The sequence below is a fragment of the Taurulus bubalis genome (genome assembly GCF_910589615.1).
Source record: "Taurulus bubalis genome assembly, chromosome: 15".
Taxonomy (NCBI): domain Eukaryota; kingdom Metazoa; phylum Chordata; class Actinopteri; order Perciformes; family Cottidae; genus Taurulus; species Taurulus bubalis.
This window is the reverse complement of record NC_136603.1, coordinates 17,539,768-17,561,416: the sequence shown is the minus strand read 5'-3', so window position 1 is coordinate 17,561,416 and position 21,649 is coordinate 17,539,768. Positions and strand designations below refer to the sequence as shown.

The 21,649-nt window shown below is 42.7% G+C and overlaps 1 protein-coding gene across 1 annotated transcript; it reads right to left on the bottom strand.

The window, feature by feature from the left end:
• Window positions 1-977: 977 nt before the first annotated feature.
• On the bottom strand, window positions 978-19,445 carry impg2a (interphotoreceptor matrix proteoglycan 2a; the record flags this gene model as incomplete). The annotated part of the gene is made up of 21 exons (XM_079230935.1): window positions 978-1,020; window positions 1,530-1,609; window positions 2,532-2,733; window positions 3,712-3,900; window positions 4,733-4,943; window positions 6,640-6,859; window positions 6,951-7,232; window positions 7,469-8,427; window positions 9,235-9,430; window positions 10,633-10,676; window positions 11,900-12,108; window positions 14,060-14,080; window positions 14,182-14,240; window positions 15,113-15,268; window positions 15,380-15,447; window positions 15,733-15,779; window positions 16,855-16,887; window positions 16,982-17,007; window positions 17,094-17,260; window positions 19,027-19,257; window positions 19,367-19,445. 21 exons carry the CDS (start codon window positions 19,443-19,445, stop codon window positions 978-980), a joined length of 3,522 nt encoding a protein of 1,173 aa, XP_079087061.1.
• Between the last annotated feature and the right edge of the window lie 2,204 nt (window positions 19,446-21,649).

Genomic DNA, 21,649 nt, shown 5'->3' with positions numbered 1-21,649 from the left:
TTTCCCCAAAGGGAGACGTCCAACAGATGAGCAACACGTGATGTCACAACCAGCCCACCCGGTCAAGAGAAGGCACAAAGGAAGGAGGAAGAGCAGTCAACATGTGAGGGTCGCACGCAGACACGGAGAGAGGTCGTTGGACGAGATAGAATAAAGAGCGTCGTGCTGAAGTGCAGTCCGTCTTAAAGAGTCCAGATTCGGAGTGCCATGATGAAGAAAGAGAAGAGTCTTGATAGGGAGCTTCACTTTACTAACATAGAGGCTTGTTTCTGTGCAGCAGGAAAAAGTGTGTCAGTGTGCAGGGTCCACATTTTCATGTATTAGAAACAGCTCATATACACAGTGTACACGGTCTTCTACTATCATGTGTTTTTGAATTTTTCTGCCAACATAATGTCTTACTAGTAAGTGTCTAAAATTAATGAATTGTGATTAAGCAAATCTAATTTGTCTTTAATAAGCTCTTGGAAACACCTTATTCTATCGATTCATGAGGTTGCAATATGCTGTAAGCCCACTACTTAAATATTTTAAAGAATCACTGGGTTTATACGCTTATTTGCTTTTTAAATCGTAGTTAGTACCAGTTCTTAGTTTTAGTTGATTTATATATATTTTATAGTTAGGTGTCCAAAACTGCAGGAGCTACATCACCTTTATTCTTTAGTGCATATGCAACTAGATATATATTTGTCCTCTTTCCTGAAGCTGTTGATATAATTTAAGGTACTCCTTGTTGCTAATGTATGATTACACTTCCTTACGGAGAGGTCCAGCCTATCATTTACTAATCATGCTAAGTCTTTGTGTAAATATACAGTGAATATCCCTACATTAAGTACTTCACTGTATTTCATCCCAACCTACTGTAGCTGTTATTTCTGCTAGATCGTGAGAGGACTTGTAACTGAAACTAACTAACCTGCTGCACAGTTGTCAAAGGAAGCAAAGATACCTTGTTTGTTCACAGGTGAGTTTTATGTGTGTGTAGAGGAGCTCTCTCTGCGGGTATCCACGACACTGCAGCAAATACAAACACAAACACATTACATTTCAGTTTTCTAGGTCAATGTGTTACTTCATTAACAGCTTGTGCAAGTACCCACAACTTTACTCCCACGGTTTGCCTGGCAAGAAGCAGCTCTCTGGCACACAGAGCGGTGGTCTATACAGCCAGATAGGACTTAAAACAACCACCACTTTTACACACAGACGCATTGCTACTGCCAGACGGTTGGCAAACAAGAAGGAATGTCTGCGTCTCCTAATGGTTTCTGTCTCATTGTATCAGCTATGGGCCTCATTGGTGAACATTTTAGAACGATGAATCTGTTTCCACACTGGTTTGGTGTGGCATGAACTACTCTCCTGGTCTCCTGAAGCTGTCAACTAACTAACTAATCCTTTTTTTAGTACTTGCCAGACTCCTGTATCTCAAACTCACTTCCCCTTTCCCTCAAACCCCGGTTTGCTTGGTCCATGTGTTTATCTCATTGCAGTATGAAAGGGAAAACAAGAGAGGCACTCACGCTTGATGATGCCGTACAAAGTCTGCAAACTGTCGGTCCTTCGCGTAGAGCTCAATAATGCGTATCCTGTCTTGGATTTCCTGCAGGAACACATGGTATCAGTCGGATGGGAACATTACGTCACAGGCAGATAAACATTCAACTGAACAGGATGTGGCTGAATCAAAACGTGACATTTTACACTAAGAAAAAACTACAATGACTTTCCTGTTTAAAGGCGTAATAGCCAGTTGGTGAATGGACAACCTGAGACTTTTCAATTCAGATCCTTAACGGCTCAAATTTGGATGTGGGAAGTGAACGTGATATACCTCGTGCTGGTTCTAACATCCGGACGGCCTTGAGCAAGGCACATCTCCCACCTGCACTTCAGTACAGCTTTGTGGATTATTGTCTTTGAAACTAGTGAAGAAATTTTCCAAAGGGCACTCAGAGTAGGTCCATATTTTACCGGTTAAAAAAAACTTTTTATCCTCCAATTTCAGCCGTTGGTCCAGATTAAAAGAGTGTTTTTCTCCTCCAAAAACTAACTAGCTTTTTCCAAAAGAGCCTTATGAAGGTATGAAGATCAACGCCAGCTTGGTGTTTTAATGTGTGCAGGGAAAACTGTGCGAAACCAAGACACAAGCCAGGCCAGTGAGAGTAGGGGGGCTGTAAAGAAGACAACCTTCAGTCGCCACTAACTTTCTCTGTGATCATTTATTGTAGCTGTAAATGCACCCGATCACACAGCATCGCTGTAGTTAATAGGCTGCTTTTTGTAGATGTTTCCGATTAAAAAATGACTAATTTCATCAGCATCGTACCAGTGAAAATGTGTTACTGCTGGTTAACATTTCACGGTATGTGGCTAAGACATCTTCTGAATCCACCAGTGGATACCAGCGCGCACACACACACACACACACACACACACACACACACACACACACACACACACACACACACACACACACACACACACACACACACACACACACACACACACACACACACACCTACCTCCTTGGTCAGTTCACTGTTCTCGTAGATGTGCCGTATCTCCTCGCTGCTGAAGTCAGTAGAGGCCTCAGCGCTGGTGCTGCTGTACACAGGAGCCTCAGGGTAGCGGCGGTAGTAATGGCTGTAGCCTGTTGTGGCCTCACTCTCATACATGGGGTTGTACTTGGTCGCCCTTTCCAGAGACGGGAGACTCTCTGCTCGCCTGCAAAGCAACACACACAAACAAATCTGAAAACCATTGTGGAGGTAAAAGGATACACAGAGCAACACGTCATCAAGAGAAAGTAAACTGAGCTGCAGTGAATCAGACGTGTTGATTAAACTTCATTATGTACTAACCGCCATTACTAGAATCCATCTATCCAGAGTATCAGCCTATTGTGTTAGGTATTTAAGGCTTTTTGGAAATGGAAATACATCAGCACAATACCTGATCAGTTAACACTGTGTTTTTCCACATGCTGCTCTAGGAACCATGCCATACACACAAACAGATAGATGGTGAACAGAGACACGCACACCGACACACACACTAACACACATATAGATGGGAACAGACACATTGTGTGTCTTTGTGTCTGCATAAAAAGAGTAAAATAAATGAAGGGCCCAGGATGATTGAGTCGAGGGGAGTAAAGGGGCGGTGTGGTGGATAATTTGGCCGTTTAACTAAAGATACAGTCGTGGGATGTCTCAATTTATTCTGTCCGCTCAAGAAAGTAACCAGGCTCCTTTAGTCTCAAAAGGATTACACGGAGGAGAGAAAACTTCAAACACACTAAATGTAAGCGTTTCTGTTCAATATCAAACAGAAAAGTAAGGTTTGTTTATTTTCAATAGACTTAACAGCTTTTGCAGGCTGATATACTTATATCATACTTATGTCTCCTGTGCATTATTTTTGATTTAAACTAAGCTTGACCACACAACTTGAGAAAAGATGGATGAAGTGAGTTCTCTAGAGTTTAAGAAGTTTAAAGTATACATGTCAGCACATTTATTTGTGCGCTAAGGACACGTGTGCTCCTTTTGTATTCACCTTTGTGTCACTCTCTGACAAATAAACATACAAAATGTAAAACTAGAAGCTATGGAGTGACACATTTAGAATGGAGAAGATCTAATTGATGGAGCTCTGTTGAGAAGTTTGGCCATGCGGTAAGTGAGTGGCTTTCCTCACCGTATGGGGTCCTCTGACTCGTCCTTGTCATACTGATCCCGTAACGTCCTGGCGAGGAAGAAGATGACGACGGAGGCCACCAATAGGAATCCAGCTACGGAGGCGATCGCTATGCCGACCACCAGCGGCTCAGAGACATACTCCTCACAGTGCTCTCCTCTGTACCACCAGTTCTCCCCGACGCGACACCTGAGGCGGTGATGAAAAATGATTAGAGAATGTAAGAGTGAATGACTGAATCATGTTTGTATGTTGTCGTGACATAGATAATTAACTATAATTACAACTATTATAATGTTCTGTATGTGTTATTAAATCATCTCCTGCCTCCAAAGGATGATGCAATACTTTTAGTTGGACGCCATGAAGTAAACAACAATCCAGCAGCATCTGGAGCGGCCTGCATGCTTTATGATGCGGTGTCTGTTCATAATCATTCAATTTAAAGTACATCCCACAACAGTTTCAACACAGCCACAGATCATGTTTCTGTCACTGATTTGGATTACTGGCACATTATTTTACACCCATGCACAAACATGCGTAGACACAATAACTTCCAATAAATCCCCCAAACACTCCCCAATTTGTGGCCGTTGTATTTAATTAATGAAACTTTAGTGGCAGAGGCCACAATTAAATTATCTTAGGTCTCAAAATGTTGGCATGATTTTATTTTTTATAATATAAAAGTTTGAAGACAGTCAATTAGTATTTGTTACCAAATAAGGTGCAAAAGTAAATCTTTATTCTATTTAATTGGCCATGATTATGATTCTTTCTCCAAAGTACGAGGAGTCAAATAACAAAATGTGCTGAACAAATGCCTTGAGTGTTCTTGAACAGCTCTCGTCTTTCCTTAATCAACATAGAGCCAAGCAAAACAAAACCAACTTTGCAGCTAAAAGCCAAGAACTGTTGAAAAGCTGTTTCTGTGATGAAGCACTGGCCTCGAAAATCTGCCAACTCAGACACCCTTTCCCCGCACACACGCAGATCACTTCCCCTAATCCCCACCCACCTGCAGATGGCTCCCTGGCCGGGGATGATGTCACACTTGCCGTCATTGAGGCAAAAGTCAGACCGCAGCTCACAGATACTCTGACAGGGCAGGCCTTCCACGCTGAAGTAGCCAGCATTGCAGACGCACTCCCCCTCCCCCGACCACTTGTTCACCTTACACTCTGCGTATTCGTTACACGCCTGGAACTTACAAGGGTCGGCCTTGTCGCCTGGAAATGAAAGAAACCAGGAGTGTTGACTTTAAACAAGTTGGTGCCCATGTGGGGATCAGTATTTAACAAGAGAGGCAAAGAGTACATTTCTCCACCTATATTATCTCAATAGATTGAGAATTACCAATATACTGTACATATTACAACCTGAAAAAGGTTATATGGATTTAAAGGAATAGGACAACTTTTTTTTTTAAATGTAGTTCTTGCCAGGAGTTAGATGAGAATACCACTTAAATGTCTGTGCAACAAATATGACTACAACCAGCAGCTGGTTAGGTTAGCTTAGCATAAAAACTGGAAACACGGGAAAACAGCTAACTTGGTTCTGTTTTATGCAAAATGCAGTTTTTACACTTCAAATAAAATACAACATGCTAATTAGTGAACTTTAGAGGTGCTGCTTGTCAGATTGTTTTACCTTCTGATGGAGCCACACCCCTCATTTTCAATTCTTATGCTAAAATAAGAAAACTGGCTGCAGGACTTTATTTACCATATTCACTGCACAGACATGAGAGTAGTAGATATATAACCAAAAATATATATAAAACAAGAACAAATTAAACAAACTCAACAAATTAACAGCCTTCACAAGATTTTAAATATATCAGTTTTTTTTGTTGTTATTACTTTACGACAATATTTATTTGCAAAATGGAGACAGACTCAAGCAATTAACATTCGTCCTCCCCTTTTAATCCATTCCTAATGCATGCTGGGATCGTTATTGTGCGTTGGCTGTGACTCAGACAGATTATAACGGTCATGATTGTAAACACAAGAATGAATCCCTGATATCATTAATGGCTGATTACAAGCTGACTCATGTTCTCATACACAGAAGCCTTGAGTTCGACACCACATGATGTGCAGAGAAGACTGGCTTCTTAAGTGAGCCACATTATAACAAATTAAGCCAATATAAAAGACATGCGGTGTAAAACCAGAGCTGCACACAGAAATGAGTTGATCAAAGTGCAGTTAATGATATGTGTCAACCTGGCTGCTGTCCACGGAAGCCCTGATAATCTCTACCCAGATGATGCGACTCTTCACAGTTATTCAATTCAGTTTTCCGAGATCACACCAATTGAGGGAATAGTTTTTTGGGGAAAAAAGTTTTCTTACTGAAAGTTAGATTTAGGGGCCTTAAATTAAAAAATAAATCAAATGTATTTCAGTGGATTTAACAGGCTCTCTTTTTCTCCCTCATCAGTCAAACAAACAGAATGTTTAGGCTACTGTTATCAGAACAATATGAACATTCAGGTTCCCTCATGCGGATCAAAGCAGACTGCAGATATAAATGTAAAATACGAGAATATGGAAGAAGATCTGCAACTTTATTTGTCAACCCTAATAAAATCTCCTGCGACCCATCCGAGGGTCCAGAACAAGCCTTTGGGAAGGACTCCACTAGAGCCTTGAAGGTTCTGGTCAACGGATGGTGTTACCTTTTGACAGAGCCAAATTCCATGTATGTGTAAACACACATGGCCATTAAAGCTGATTCTGATTTTGATATGTACCGCACAGACATGAGAGTGGTTATCAATCCTCTAATCTAACTCTGCAGAACAACGAATAAGCGCATTTCCTTTGAAAAATCTTTAAACAGTTAGTGTTATCACAATTGCTGGCTTAATCAAAGCCCTCATAGAAACGCGACAGTGTACCGGTGAGAACGTACCTGACTCAACGTCCAGCGAGTACTTATCGATGGCCAGGTTCATGGTCTGGTAGGCTGTGTTACAGAAGTCCTCCAGGATCAGATAGACGGTGGTGGTGACGCTTTGTGGCACAGGTTTACCAAATTTCATCCGGCTGTTGACAACGATGCTCCCGTTCCTGAAATTCAGGATCTCCAGGTTCTCAAAGTTACTCAGGTTGGACTGCAGGTAGGGCACAAGCTGGAAAAGACAATAACAATATGGAGTTTGATGTTTCAAACACAACAGTGGGAATAATGAATAGCAGAAGTACGCAATGTGAGATGTTTACCAGCTCAATGAAGCGTTGCTCCAAAGCTTTGTATTCTGGGGAGCTCTTGTTGAAGAGATCATCTGAAAAGATCATGTTGGTAACCCGCAGGCTGAAGAACACCATCAGTGCTCGGCCAGGGTTCACAGGCATGGCGACACTGACTAGGTCTGTGCCGTGTGCCACACCAAACGGAAAGCCAGTGCTGCCCTCCTCTGTGTGGTTAATCAAATCGTAACCATAGTGGATCACATCATAGTCTCGCTCTCCAATGGTGGCATCGTCCAAGCCTTGGTTAGTGGTCTGGTGGGTGAAAACAGTTTTGAGATGAAACTTTCTAATTTTAGCTGGCGTACTGTTTTAATTGGTCTTAAGATGAGATGCTGTTAACACAAAAGTGGAGAAAAGAATATGCACATAAGCTAAACCACAGTTTAGATTTAAAGGAAAAGCAAGACATGAGGCTTCTATTTAAAATGTTTTTGTGTATTTAGTGGTAATTTGCTATTTTTTTTTCAATACAATTATTTTTTCTTTACCTCCTCCAGTGAAGGGATGATGATGTCAGGTTCAGGAGGGTCAACGTCAGCGATACGGGTGAAAGGCGACTCCCTCTCTGGAGACAGGGCAGTGGGTTCGGCAAGGCTCAGAGAATCTGTCACCGGTCGCTCTAGTTCATCTTTGTTGACCAGTAAGATTTCATCCTCTTTAAGATCCTCTGTGGAGATCTCGGGAGCTGCTGGTCCCTCTTCCTCTGCAGGTGGAGCTTCATGTGCAGGCTCTTCCTTCACCTCCTGTCCCTCACTCTCTGTTGCGTCCACCATGCCACCCTCTTCAAATGCAGGTTCGTCAGGTAAGGTCGACCCCATAGTGATGTCTGCATCTTCCGCGGGCTGTTCGAGATTTACTTCACCATCTGCAGCTGAAACATTTGTGAGGTTGTACTCTTCTGTGCCCTCCGCCGGGTCTTCACCAACAGGAAGCAGACCGGTTTCTGCTGCCTCTGGCTCTGGTGCTTCACTCGCTACATCTACAGCCTCAGTAGGTGGGATCAGGACAGGCAGGCCTTCTTCTTCAGCTGCGATTGCAGAGATCTCAAGCTCCTCTGAAATCTCTGCCTCATTCCCAACAATCTCATCTGGATGCTCCTCTTCCAAAGCTGCAACAGTAGGTACTTCTCCCACTGCCTCAACATCCTCTATTTTAGCTTCAGAGATGGCATCTGCATTTATGACTATATCTTCTGTTATCAGCCCATCTTCTGCGCCAGTCTCCTCAAGAGGCACGTCCTCTGTCGGAGTAGATGGGTGGAGCAGGTCCTCCAAGCCATCTGTGCCCAAACCAGAGGCCTCGACCTCCACTGGTGGTTGAGGCAGTGTGACGCCCTCTGGCAGCTCAGGGGAGGGAAGCTCAGCTGGAGGCTCCTCTGGTGGAGGGGCTTCTGCAGGAGTTTGCAGAATGTCACTCGGCAACAGCAATAGACCCTCCTCCTCAATGCCTAAGAAAAAAAAGAAAAGGAGAAAGTCAACTAAGTCTCTGCTGGACTGCTTTTATTGAAATTGGCAACAGCCCACAGATCTATCCGGAAAAAAACCATTCAGTTTAAGATCGAGAAAATGAGAATAGAGATGAAAAGAAACTCCATCCATCCATCCATCCATTATCAGTCGCTTATCCAGGGTTGGGTCCGCGGTGGCAGCAGGCCCAGCAGGCTGTCCCAGCCCAGCTGCGAGATATAATCCCTCCAACGTGTCCTGGGTCTTCCCCGGGGTCTCCTACCAGTTCGAGGTGCCCGGATAACCTCCAGTGGGAGCTGCCCAGGAGGCATCCGAATGAAATGCCCGAATCACCTCAGCTGACTCCTTTCAACACAAAGGAGTAGTACCTGAATTCCTTTCAGCTCCCTCCTGATGTCCGAGCTCCTTACCCTATCTCTAAGGCTAAGCTCGCCACCCTACGGAGGAAGCTCATTTCGTCCACTTGTATCCGAGACCTCGTTCTTTTGGTCACGACCCAGAGTTTGTGACCATAGGGATGGGTTGGGATGTAGACCGACCAGTCTTCACCAAGACGGCCCGGTGCAGCGCCTGCTGCAGCCGCACCGATCCGCCTTTCGATCTACCGCTCCATCTTACCCTGACTCGTGAACAAGATCCCAAGGTACTTGAACTCAGAAACTCATCCGTCAATTTCCTAAGAAGTAGTTTTAGTGCAAACATAAAGCAGTAGGACATGCAAGACTACAAGACTGTCACAAAAAGGGAAATAATAATTGAAAAGGGAGCTATATAGGATTAACACTCACTGCCAGCTTCAGGTGCACTGGTGGTCAGACCAGAAGCAGGAGACACAACGGCACTCTCCTCCAGGACAATGACGTCATTCTCTGCGTTCGCCACGGTGTTGGTTTCAGAGGGCTCAGACAGGACGTAGTCTTCGTTGACAACCTCTGTGTCCTCTTCCAGGATTGTGACCTCTGGTGGCTCATCAACAGCATCAATCTGCATCACAAGCAGAATTTATTATCTCAAGCTTTGGGCAAAAAACTAGCCTTTTAAATTACCAACACTATTTGTTTTAGTTGAAACTATTTGTCAGTACCTCTGTGGCTCACTAGATGGCGCTCTGAGGCCCACCAGTGAACATAGCTGTCCTTTGTACACTTCTACATCACTATGTCGAGGTGATGTATATAATTATAAAAGAAGTGGACGTAGTAAACATGACTTCACCATTTGGTTTCTGGATTGCTGTTTTGAAGCCCTGCTTTTTTTAGTGAGCGAAATAACTTGATAATTCCACTTTCATGCTTCACTGGTTCCATAAAATAAGTGCACATGGTAGAAGTTTGCCTCTACTGCTTCCGATAAGTACTTAAACTAGTGATATTTAGTTTCTTCTTGATAAGAGACACAATTTACATTTGGTCTACTCTTGTTTATCTCATTCTTCATGTGTTGTCCAATACTGTCTTGACAGTTTCAACTGCTCAAGAGGCAATCGGTGGACTTCAACCTGTATTTGAAGTGTGTTTAGCTGCCTGCATGTATTGGCTGAACTGTGAAAAGTGGCTGATTGCAGGCTCTTTTATTCTAATATCGACTCAAAGAAAGCTTGAAAAACCAGCAGCTGAATCTCAAATGTTCCAAATCCAAACCAGGGCAGCAAAGTGCTTCGGTGGCACAGTAGCTCTGCGCTCTTGCCTGTGAATCAATTACTGATGATGAGAAGTTTGCCAAACTCTCCCAACTCATATAATGGGTCAAATCACTTAGGGAGCTGAGCTGCAAAGTGAACCAACAGACGCATTGAGTGAACCCAAACTCTGATTAGCATCAAAGTGTACAAAGGCAGCACAAATAAAGACGGATTTAGGATGAAATTTGATTTGTCTGAATAAACTCACATGTGCTATCTCTCTTCTTTACTCGCTGAGCTTTTGCCCCAGAATAGCAGTGGTTTAATATAGCAAGAGCCAAACTAATCCTCAAAGCCTCACTTCAATCTTTGCTTGTGAGATCATCCTCTACCTGCACTGGTTTGTGTCTGGATAACCTCACACGCCAGTTACAGGTCACCACAACATCATCCATACTTCTGCTGTCAAGCTTCTTTAAACAAAAGGCGATTCATCATCTTTGTGGGTCTCAACGCAGCAGAGAGAGATCGTTGCCATGATTGTGGAGATAACTTGTGAACTCACCGTGGCTCCGTCTGCAGCGTTGACAGACTCGGGGACCTCGGACACTGTGGAACCAAAGGGGGGAGGGGGACAAATATGAAAACAATGCAAATGTGCAAAATAGCTACAAAAAAAGTATGCCTGCAGGAGTCTGCAGACTCCCTTTTAACTGATGGCCTTCATTTTTAACAGCATTACCTTCAGGGGTAAATATCTACAAGTCTGGAGTGAATATCAGCCACTGTGGAGCCAAGGCTATTACTGAATGCCACCAAAGAAGAAAAACAAAGCCAGGCTGTGCTTTTAAGTTCCAGTTAAGTCCAGCCACACATGTCGGCAATATGAAACTATTTAGCCATCATTTCATATGCCCAAGCATGTAATTGATGCAAACATCAGATGGCATTCACCTCCAAGGGAGCTCGCTAACACAGTAAACTAATGACATGCATTCTCTCCAAAACATGAGCAGGGAGAAGATGGTATAGACATTATCACATCCTTCAATTTCTTCACATTTCTGGAGAAGGGCCCTGGCCATAAGTACGAGGAAGCTAACCTACTTACTGCCTGGCTACATCTAACAGACGCACTGGTTTAAATCTCTCTATGTGAGCATTTGAGTGTGTGTTTTACTCGTGTGTCTTCTGCTGCATCAATTATTATCCCTTTTCTTCAAATACTGTCCAGTCTGTGAGATCCACTGGGTGTAAGCCAAAATAAAGGACATCAGAGAAGCCAAAAAAGAATCGGAGGGCTCAGATTTCAAACATCCTATTTGCTCGGCTCTCTTGCGCAGACCACTTATTGACAAGGATCTAAGTGTCGCACAGAATAAATACACTGTTCCTATAACTGACGGTTATGTTTTTGTTCATTAAAAATGCCCCACTTTCAAGCTGAAACTTTATATAAAAATGTCTCTGCCCTCTTTGACGGAAAGAGCAGACAAATAAGAAACAGATGAGGCTATTAAAACCCGGGACTGTTTTCTGAAGTGGTGTAGCGTATGTTGCAAGATCATTGCTGGGACTACGGTCTCTCTATTCGATATGACGTTTGTTAGGTTTGCCCTGCATTTCATGCACTACTTCTGCCAACTCGTCCTCAGCGACTTTGCTGACATGACAAAACAGCTTTAATGATGGTGTGTGTGTGTGTGTGTGTGTGTGTGTGTGTGTGTGTGTGTGTGTGTGTGTGTGTGTGTGTGTGCATGTGTGTGTGCATGTGTGTGTGTTCTGTCACAGAGCAGGAAATATCCGCGGTCTAGGACCGGCCGTCGTCTTACCGCCCTCCAGCTCGTCGTTACGCAGGGCGTCAGTGATGACGTTCTTGACCTCGCTGACGGTGAAGTCCACCGTGGGGGCCTCCACGACCTCGCGGTACGAGTTCTCCACCCGGTTCGACTGCAAGGTCAGGTAGTCCAGCTGGTCAGTGCTGACTCCTGCTACATCCACCAGCACTGTGACAGAGTAGTCCACCACCACGCCATCCAGCCTGAAGACACACACATGTGGAGGTCACATTCAGGCCACATACAATATTGTTGTTCATTTAGTGGAATCAAATTGCGATATACACTCCGCGGCCTCTAAATTAGGTTTATCATTTAATGGAATAGGTTTGTGTTGACACTGTAACTTTATGACTGAGATCTTAGTTGGTGGTGTTTGACTGCATTATACTGGCATGTTTATAACCACTGTAACAGTCCAGTTCAACACCACTGACATCTCAATAATAAACATTTAGCTAAATGAATACCTCTGTAAGGTAGAATTTATGGAATAGTGTACCTAATAAAGTGGTCACACATAATGTTGCCCACATTGACTTTACCAAGCTAATTGTAATAAAACTACAAAGGGTTATCAGGGTTTTAGTTTTATGCTGATTTGTCCGCTGAAACCAAAGAGTGACATTTCAATCTCAATTCTTATAAATATTGTGATATCGATTTCAGCCATATTACCCAGCTCAAATCTGTTTTATCACATCAGCCTTGATTATTATTTTCTACCTGCGTCTTCTGCTTGTGGCCATTGTGCAGCTTCACAAGAGCGATGAAGCAGGTGACTGCTTTAGGGATCCTTTATGGTTCTCAGGTGAGAGGAAAAGGTTTCGTTTTTCTGACCCAAACTTGGTGAGGATGTTTCCCACCCAATCAGTACAACTTAACTGCACCAACACACCATGTTAAATTCATCCTATTCACATTTACAATAAGAAAGTATCATAAATCGCTAAGGCATTAGCATTATTTTACATCAAAACTCCTAAAAGAATTGTAAAGCGATCGCAGATGACTGATCACTCGAGCAATTTACTGCTTGGAATGGAAAAAGTCAATCTATCAGCCATCATTTGACTACTGGGAGCCCTCCACTCTGACCTAGTTTGTTGGGTTCCTGGCAGACAGCTGAGCACGTGCAGTCAGGCTCGTTTAGAAGGAGATCCAATATTTCCCCGTTTAGCTTCACACATACAGAGAGAGAGAGCTGTGCTCCTGCTTTGCCCTTTGATCTGCAGATAGCAGCAGCATGCAGGATTATTCTAAGCATTACTGTGAGAAGGTATAAATAAATGGCTCAGTGTACCCAATATGTTTTCACAATTATGAAGTATACAACAAAAAGAGCAGTATGTGTGCCTTTTAAAATCTCTAACTGAGCCCATTTACTAAAGTATTGTATGTAAATATAGATTTGAGCGAGTAAGTATTTCCATTTTGTGCTACTGTTATTTTAAGCATCTACTTCATCTACTTTGAAGATTAAGAATTTCCAATCAAAATATATAACCATCATGTGAAATATCACAAATTGTTAAAAGTAAACTGCTCAATAGCGCATGAAGTTGGTTCCACCTCAACCAGCTACAACATTAGAAAATGCGTTAGAGTAGTTGGAAAGTGGATTCTGTTACTTTGCACTGAGCCAGGTTGGCTGTGTCCCACTGTTTCCAGTCTGTATGCTAAGCTAAGCTACCGGCTACAGCCTTATATTGACAAAAATATACTTTACTTGCCATGAAGTATGTTCACACAGTGGTGTAACTACTTTTACTTCAGTAAAGTATCCGAATACTTCTTCAACACCATCAGCCACCAACTTCCATTTCACCTTTTGCTGCACACAACATCTTTCCCTCTAACCCTCGTCCTCTACCTCCTTCGACCAGAGGCTGATGGGTGAGGTTGTAAAGCTCTGATAATCTTCTCTACAGAAGAGCACCTGCTCACTCGTTTGCATCCATCCTGATCCCACTTAACATGTGAGTGACCACACTAAGACCATTAACACAGGCAACTTGTGACACTTGTGCTCACGCTCACAGGGTAAATACAGCGATGAGATGAAGGTGACGCCACACACACTCACATAGATCTAGCTAAGGAATGGTTGATGGGAATCTGTGGGCTTAAATACTAGAATAGTTGACGACTCACCCTTCAGTGTCCTTCTGGGGTCTACATAAAAAACAAGTGAAATGGTGTTAATACTACAAGTCTAGGTAATATTGGCCAGATCGTGAGGACAGTTCTTTTGTCCACAGGATTAAACCACAGACCTGAAGTCCAGCACAGACATACTCCTAAATCCAGGAAGCCCCTGCAGAGCGTCCTCTATCTGCAAGGACAAAAAATTATCACGCATGATGAACAAGCCTCAGGAGGCTTATTTTGATAGGGTTACAATAAGCCCGCTTGGTGAAATAAAGTTTGATTTATTGTTCAAAAAGGGCTAATTTTGTTCAAAGCAACTGCAAGGTCTTGAGTCTTTTGTGCTGTGGCCTAGATTATTATCCTCTGGAGGCGGACTCGTGTACTGTGGTCAGCTTTTTTATTATAGTCTACAAGACTTTGCTTCTATGCACTAAGAAAAACAATCTGTATACTGTTCTGCAGACTCACTGACCTGGTTTATTTAGTCCATCAGAGAAAGAGGACACAACAAAAGTTCTCCAGGGCCTTTTGTCTCCTGGCTTGTCCCCCTCCTTAACATTCAATTTAATACCTTAATTTCTTCGTGTGTGTGTATGTGAAGATATTCAGATTTTAAGAAACAGGTCAGCGATAAGGGCAAAATGTCTTCTTTTGTGGACATAACATCAAGTGCATGCTTATGATGCAAGAGAAAACTCACCTCAATAAATTTACTGAATTTTCCAAGTACCTGTAAAACCACTGAAGTTACTTCCAAAGGCAGAGTACCAGTGCTGGCGTGTATATGTGCAAAAGTCTGTCTAATCCCAAAGCACATCATAACAGTGTACTTTCAGCACATAGTTATATACTTTTGAACTCCTGCCTACCAGTTTGGGTTTAACTACGGGTGCTGTTAAAGTGTGTGATATTAAAACAAACAATGCATCCATTGCCGACCACAAACCAGGAGATATAGTTAGTCCAGTCCGGAGCCAAGATACAGTAGCACTAAAGGGAGTCATAAAGAGAGTCATAAAGAGAGGCGGACAGAAACTCATGGAGCCAGAGACAAACCTTTTCAGCAAACTGTCTGCTGAGAGTTCGGTGCTTAAGGCTGGCTGGATCGTTGAGGTCGTCGCTGTACGTCTCTCCGGTCAGGAGGATGCTTAGTTCCAACACCTGCTCCAGCCCAGCGGGGATGGGAGGCTGCACCGCAATGTCATTGTCCATCTGTGCCATATGAGAAAAAGCCTCTGTAATATAGTAGTCTTAGTAGTACAAGTAATATGTACACGTTACTAAAACATTGGGAATCTTTAAACTATCTGTGTGTGCACTCACTGGACTCTCCACGACCTCTGGGACAACGGCGGCTGCTTCCTGCACCTTCTCTCCTTCTTCTTTGACTTCTGGGTGGTTGAGTTCATGTGCAAAAACAAAAAGTGACTGTTGCTTTATTTTTAAGTGGATAAGAGCTTAAACCTTTGGCCCGTGATGGCTGTATGGATTAGACTGCCCTGACCTGAGCGGATGCTGCAGCCAAGCTCACTCACCAAACACAGAAAGATTCACTAACTTACTGCATAAAAAGCTAGAATTTAGGAATAAGTACTTGAAATACACACAAGATAATGGTCTGACACTGAAACAACAATGTTTGTGCAGAGGTACAGAAATGCTTGTAGGACACTGACCTAGCTCAGGAGCTTCAACATCTTCCGGTGCTCTTTGTGTCGGACTGCTGTGAAACAGGAGAAGGTTGTGTCAACAGTGCTGAAACCATATTATTTAATAATAACAAGCACACAGACGCACACTGTGGGTAGAGGCACAAGTAGGATTTAAAGATAAGCTTTTTCATTCAGCAAATACTCTGGTCTAAACAAAACCAATCATTAATTTACTCTGTTATTGAGCACTGTAAAGTCTCAGCCAATGCCTGATATATCTGCCCCCAAAATGAATTGGTATGCAACTCTGAAAAATGTCAGGCATAGCTACTAATAGGAATAGTTAGTGTTACAAGTCTCACATTTGTACGCTATCTGAAGATGCCAGCAACTGGTTCGCTTAGCTTAGCATAAAGACTGGCTAGCATGCATGGATGGAAGTCAATGACATGAGACTGGTTGTCGAAATGAATTCATTGTCATCTCCGCAAGAGGAATCATGCAATCGATTATGTGCTGCATGCATCTGTGTATGTGTATGTGTGTGTGTGTGTGTGTGTGTGTGTGTGTGTGTGTGCGTGTGCGTGCGTGCGTGCGTGCGTGCGTGCGCATCCTTGAGTGAGTGAATATGCACCTGTGTGGTCTGTCCATAGCTAATCTCCCATTCTGACAGCTGGGTGAGTTTAATTTAGTTTTTTTGCAAGCCTGTGTGTGTATTGTACAACAACATTGAGCCGGTGGCCTGCATTCATCACCGCTTGTTTTTGAGTTTGAATGTGAAGTGTGTTTTACGATGTTGCCCTCGAGCCCGTTGGTGTCTCGCCAATCATTGGTTGTATTCAGTCAATCACATGATGCAGCGGTGGTTGTTGCAGACACACCGGGGAGATTTGCATTCTACCGATTGCACCTCTCCAGTTGGTTATGTATTTTTATGTGATTTGTTGAAAATAATAAATAGACAAAATAAGTGTCAGTGCTATCTTTTACACTTTTACAAAGGAAAGCGCACATACCAAAGAGCTTGGGTATTAGAGAAAAAAATCAAACGGGAAAACAATTCAAACACAAATAAACATGTGTGATGAAGCCATGTGTGCCAACTGACGAGCGGGAATATGAACAGGTGAGGTTGAAGGGCCTCACCTGCACATATGTAGCCAGGACCTGGTGGGCTCGCTGCAGATGGTTGGAAGAACAGATACATTTACAGGACACAGACTTAATGACGAGATCAATAGAAGTATGATTGAAATGCTGGTTTTTATTTTACCTTTTCAAACCTGGCAGTGACATTCTCTAGAAGGAGAAAAGAGCAGAGTTGTAAATGATGTTCTGTGCTGCTCACAGATACTGGTTTATTAAAGCATTAGTCAGCCACTAACCCTTTGAACCAGAGCCTGGTGCTCCTCTGATTGGCTAAAGCAGCTGCCAACATCTTGTGCTGTGACTGTGTTCTCCTGGCATTGGCTCATCCAGGTTTGGTACTCTTCTTGCTCTGGGAGGCGGTCCCAAAAGATCTTGAAAGCCTCCCATATGGTCTCCTGGCAGACTTTTCAGACCAGAGAAAAACACCATTCACTTTAAAACACAAGCTAGCAGAACTTGTTCTATAGTAGTGCTTTTTTTTCAAGTTATTTTGATTGGGGGGCGACGTTTCAAAGCGTCAAGGTCTCTTCTCTGCAACAAAGACCACCATGTTAGCTCTTTAGCAGGGGAATACGAGCATCTTTAACTACAACAATGATAGACACTCATATTATAAGCAGGGAGGTCTGAGGCCTAAATATAGGTCCACTGCCATGTTAACTTCATGACATAACTCAATTTCATGAGTCAGTCTACTGGGCACTGATCCAAAGTCGATGCACAAACATATGCTCCAATCTTCTTCCCTAATCACCGCTGGCTGTGAGGACTGAGACACCAGTAGTCACCTCCAAATCCAAATCCACCTTACATAACAGACCTCAACTGTTTCCCATTCACAGACTGTGTCTTGGCACCAACAAGCCTGTCTTTGTCTACGACGTCTAGCTGCCCTGGAGTTCAACCCTGATCTCCACTCACGCACATATGTTACAGAGCGTTTCTGAAGCCATAACAGGACAAAATGTTTCTTTTCTCTTGAATAGTTTGCTTCACAACTCCGGTCCCCTTGTGGGACGCTGCACATGTTTCTTGAGATGTCAATTCACAAATCACACAAACGCTCACCCATAGAAGTATTTTGCCGTTTTGGAAAAAAGATTCATTATTTAAGTTAAAGTTGCAAAACCACGACATAAAAAAAAAGTCCTGTATTCAGAGTAATGTATTTGCATCTTTGTATGTAATAATACACCGTAACTACTAACTAAAGCTGTGTATTTGTAAAAAGTACATTATTTTACTTAAATGTATTGAAGTAGAACTAAAGAGAAAGATATAACGATACTACTCAATTACAAGTACCTCACATTTGTACTTAATATACTTAATTACATTCCACTAACGGTATATAACCCTGCAGACTGTTTTAATTTTGTGTCTGAAGCTTGAGATATCCACCTCTGAGGTTTCTGCTGCTCCAGTCCTCATCTCTGCTTGAGGCTACATTAGCCGCTATTAGCAGAACACACCGGGATCTCTGACCTGACTGTCTGCGATTGAGTTGAATTAACGTAGGCACCAGGTTTTGACAAGGAAGAAGAAAACATATCTTTGGTTCTGCAGTATTCATATTCTGCTATTCGACCAGATACAGAATTATGTGTATTATGTATCTCTGCACAGAAATATTGTTTTTCACATGTCTTTTCTTTCATCATGTCTCAGTTTCTTTGTCCATTGTTCCACCATATATGGGGTTGCTTTTCCAACCAGAAAATAGATATAATTGTCTTTGCAATTAGCAATAATACCATTAGGATATACACATTATAGAGTATACCTTGCAGCATGTGGATATGGTGATATCTCAAATCTTGGCCACATAAAAAGAAAAACTGAACTATCTGCAGGATTAGACACGACTAGGGTCAGAAAATGTGTCGTATTTGTAATTCAGTTGAACAGACCTTTTAAGAAGACCACGGTCTGTGTAAATCTCTTAAGGCCTAATTGCTACTGGTGTCGAGGCAGATGTCCACCAACATTCTTCTGCTTGACCCAGGTGGATCCTTTCCTGTAATCTGATGTGCCTAGTGAACATTCATTCTTCTGGGATGGATCAGTGGGGCCAAAATCTCAAAGTAAAATGTAGTTTTTGCATAACTTCATGCGATGTATCATTCCTGAGTGTACAGTGATCTACTCCCATTTAATGTTCAGTCTTACCTCTGAGATGAAAGTAGTTTAGGTGGTTTGCAACGACTTGCTGGGCGGTCTCTCGTGCACAGAGTTGGACTCCACTCGGGAAAAGGATGTTCCGTTTCCGTCGAGAGAGAAGTGCATGGCCTTCATCCGATCCCTTGATGTCAGAAACATGAACGACCCGTGGCAACTCCTCAGGCTCCTGACTATAGGGCAGACTCAGGTAACCCATAGAGGAACCTTCCAGTGTTGCATCTGGGGGACAACAACAAAACAAAAAACACACACATTCAAGACTTAATGGTTAACCCTTCTCTAGGTATGGTGTGAGCAAGAAGTTAAAAAAGTTAACAACAGTACGTACCTGTCATTATGTCCAAAAATATGACCACAAAACTAAAAACAACGGAGTAGAAAACACATCTCCAAGATATTAAGCTCATGTTAAATCCGTGACTGTTTTTAAATCCTTGGACTTGGAAAAGGATTAAGTAGATGTCTGCTTCTTCTTCTCAACCGCTTCTGACAAGTTTGCATAGTTAAGAAGTCTCCAGACGCAGAAAAATAACAGAAGCATGTACAGACATAATTTGACGACACTATGACATACTGGTTTCCTGCTCCCTTCCGCAGCTGAAGAGAGGCGTGTCCCACGGTGCTGAGAGGACAGCTCCTGGCTCAGGTAGAAAGGCAGATGGCTCTTTGAGAGAGGGGGATTTTTTAATGCTCTCTAATCCTGTTTACTGTAAGCTCTAGAAGAGCTCGCCAAGAAGTTACTGGAGCAACACTGAAGGGGTTGGGGGGGGAGCACATAGTGTGGAAGAAACATGGACAGAGAGTAGGAGGTAACAAAGGCCACCGAATCAACAAGAAGCAGAGGGATACATCACTACATACAGATATTATCATAGTTTACTGATTCTTGGAGGAAAGATAATTAGGATTTCATGTTTTTTTTCCGAGAGCCCAGCGATCGGCCAATAAAGGAGACTTAATCTTGTTACCCGAGTTGAAGGGCAGTCCCCTTAACTGTTAAATTACCCTGCTAGCCAATTAGGCAAATGGCATTAAACACAGCTAGCTTTTGGAAATCATAATGGCGGCCAAGTATCTGCTCTGGTGGGGGGTGGGGTGGGGGGCGAGGGGACATCAAACAGCAACAAGATCACACGACTAGCTAAAGAATTGCAGCACCTTACAAATAATTGATGCGGTTTTGTAGAAACACACAAATACAGTGACTATGTGTAAGGTTGGTCCAGCTGAGGTGTTGACCTAAGAAGCAGAAACTGAAATCCTCTCAGTATGTATATTTTGAAAGTGAGAGTCATGGGCTTAGTCTGGAGTCAACCTTTAACCCCAAACTTCCTCCTCTTCTTATCTTTAAGTAGCCGCATTACGTATGTGAAAACCAAAAAAAGCAGAAAGGAGCAAGCATACGGACAATGGCAGTAACAAGCTCACAATGACAACGCTAACATACTGGTGATTAGCAGCTGTATTGTTTACCATTTGTAAATACACAGGCTGTAAAATAGCACTAGTTTTACAGGTCTTTTGGTCATAAATTAATCAAAAGTACAGGGCAAGTTGAAATTTTGACGTTATGCTCGGTGAGAACTCAAAGGAGCACCAGAATCCTTACGATACAGCCTCTGGGTACCATGAATGTCAGTACAAACAGTTGTTGAGAAACTTCCCTAAAAGCCACAAAGATCAACCTCATGGAGGCACTCGAGGAAAAGTCAAGGAATCACCAAAGTCACTTGGGTCCACCATCTGAGAACCATGAATGTCTGTACAAACCGTTGTGCCAATCCATCAAATAGTTGTAATAGAAAACATTAAAATTTGTATAAAAGAAGAAAAAAAAACGATACAAGACTGTGTTCAGGTAAGAATCCATAAAAACAAATGTATTTGTCTCTTTGATTGGCCCGATGGCTCTTCGTGGTGCAGGCATCAAACCGAAGACCTGGCCATAGCCGTTGTTTAACTCTGTCAGCTTGATCCTGTATGAGATCATGGACCACCAGCCAAGGAGTCAAGTAGGCCTCGAGGACAGTGGCTGTACTCGTACTCTGTGTGCGCGTTCCTAAATGAGAGATTTCAGCGATGCTGCTTCCAATACTGTGATTTCAAAACACAGAGTACACAACACTGCACAAACAGTACACAGGCCATGCAATCCACAAACATGTGTTTTTATACACGCAGTTGGAAGTTTATTATTAGGCATAAATTCACTTTATTAGGCACAAACTTGCTAGGATTTATTGCAGGACTGTTGTATTATTATTACCTTCAGCTAAGTGTACCTACTATATTGGAAACTGAGTGTAGACATTCGTTGGATGGCTGCAATGGGAGGGGGATTACTGGGAGTCAGACTGAGAGGGGATCTGACACGCTGAGACAATTAATACATCTAAGCCGACCATGTAACCCTCTGAACAGATTATATTGGCATTGTAATGGACAGGCCTTTAAAAATTAAGCCTTTTGGTCCGAGAAAAACGTTGGCTCCCCTGGTCAAAAAGATAATTATTAACAGTAAAAGGGAAAAAAGTGTTTGCCGATCAGGAGTAAAAGAGAATTTCTCATTTCTACAGAAAAAAAGAGAAACATTACTTTTATGTTTTTAGTT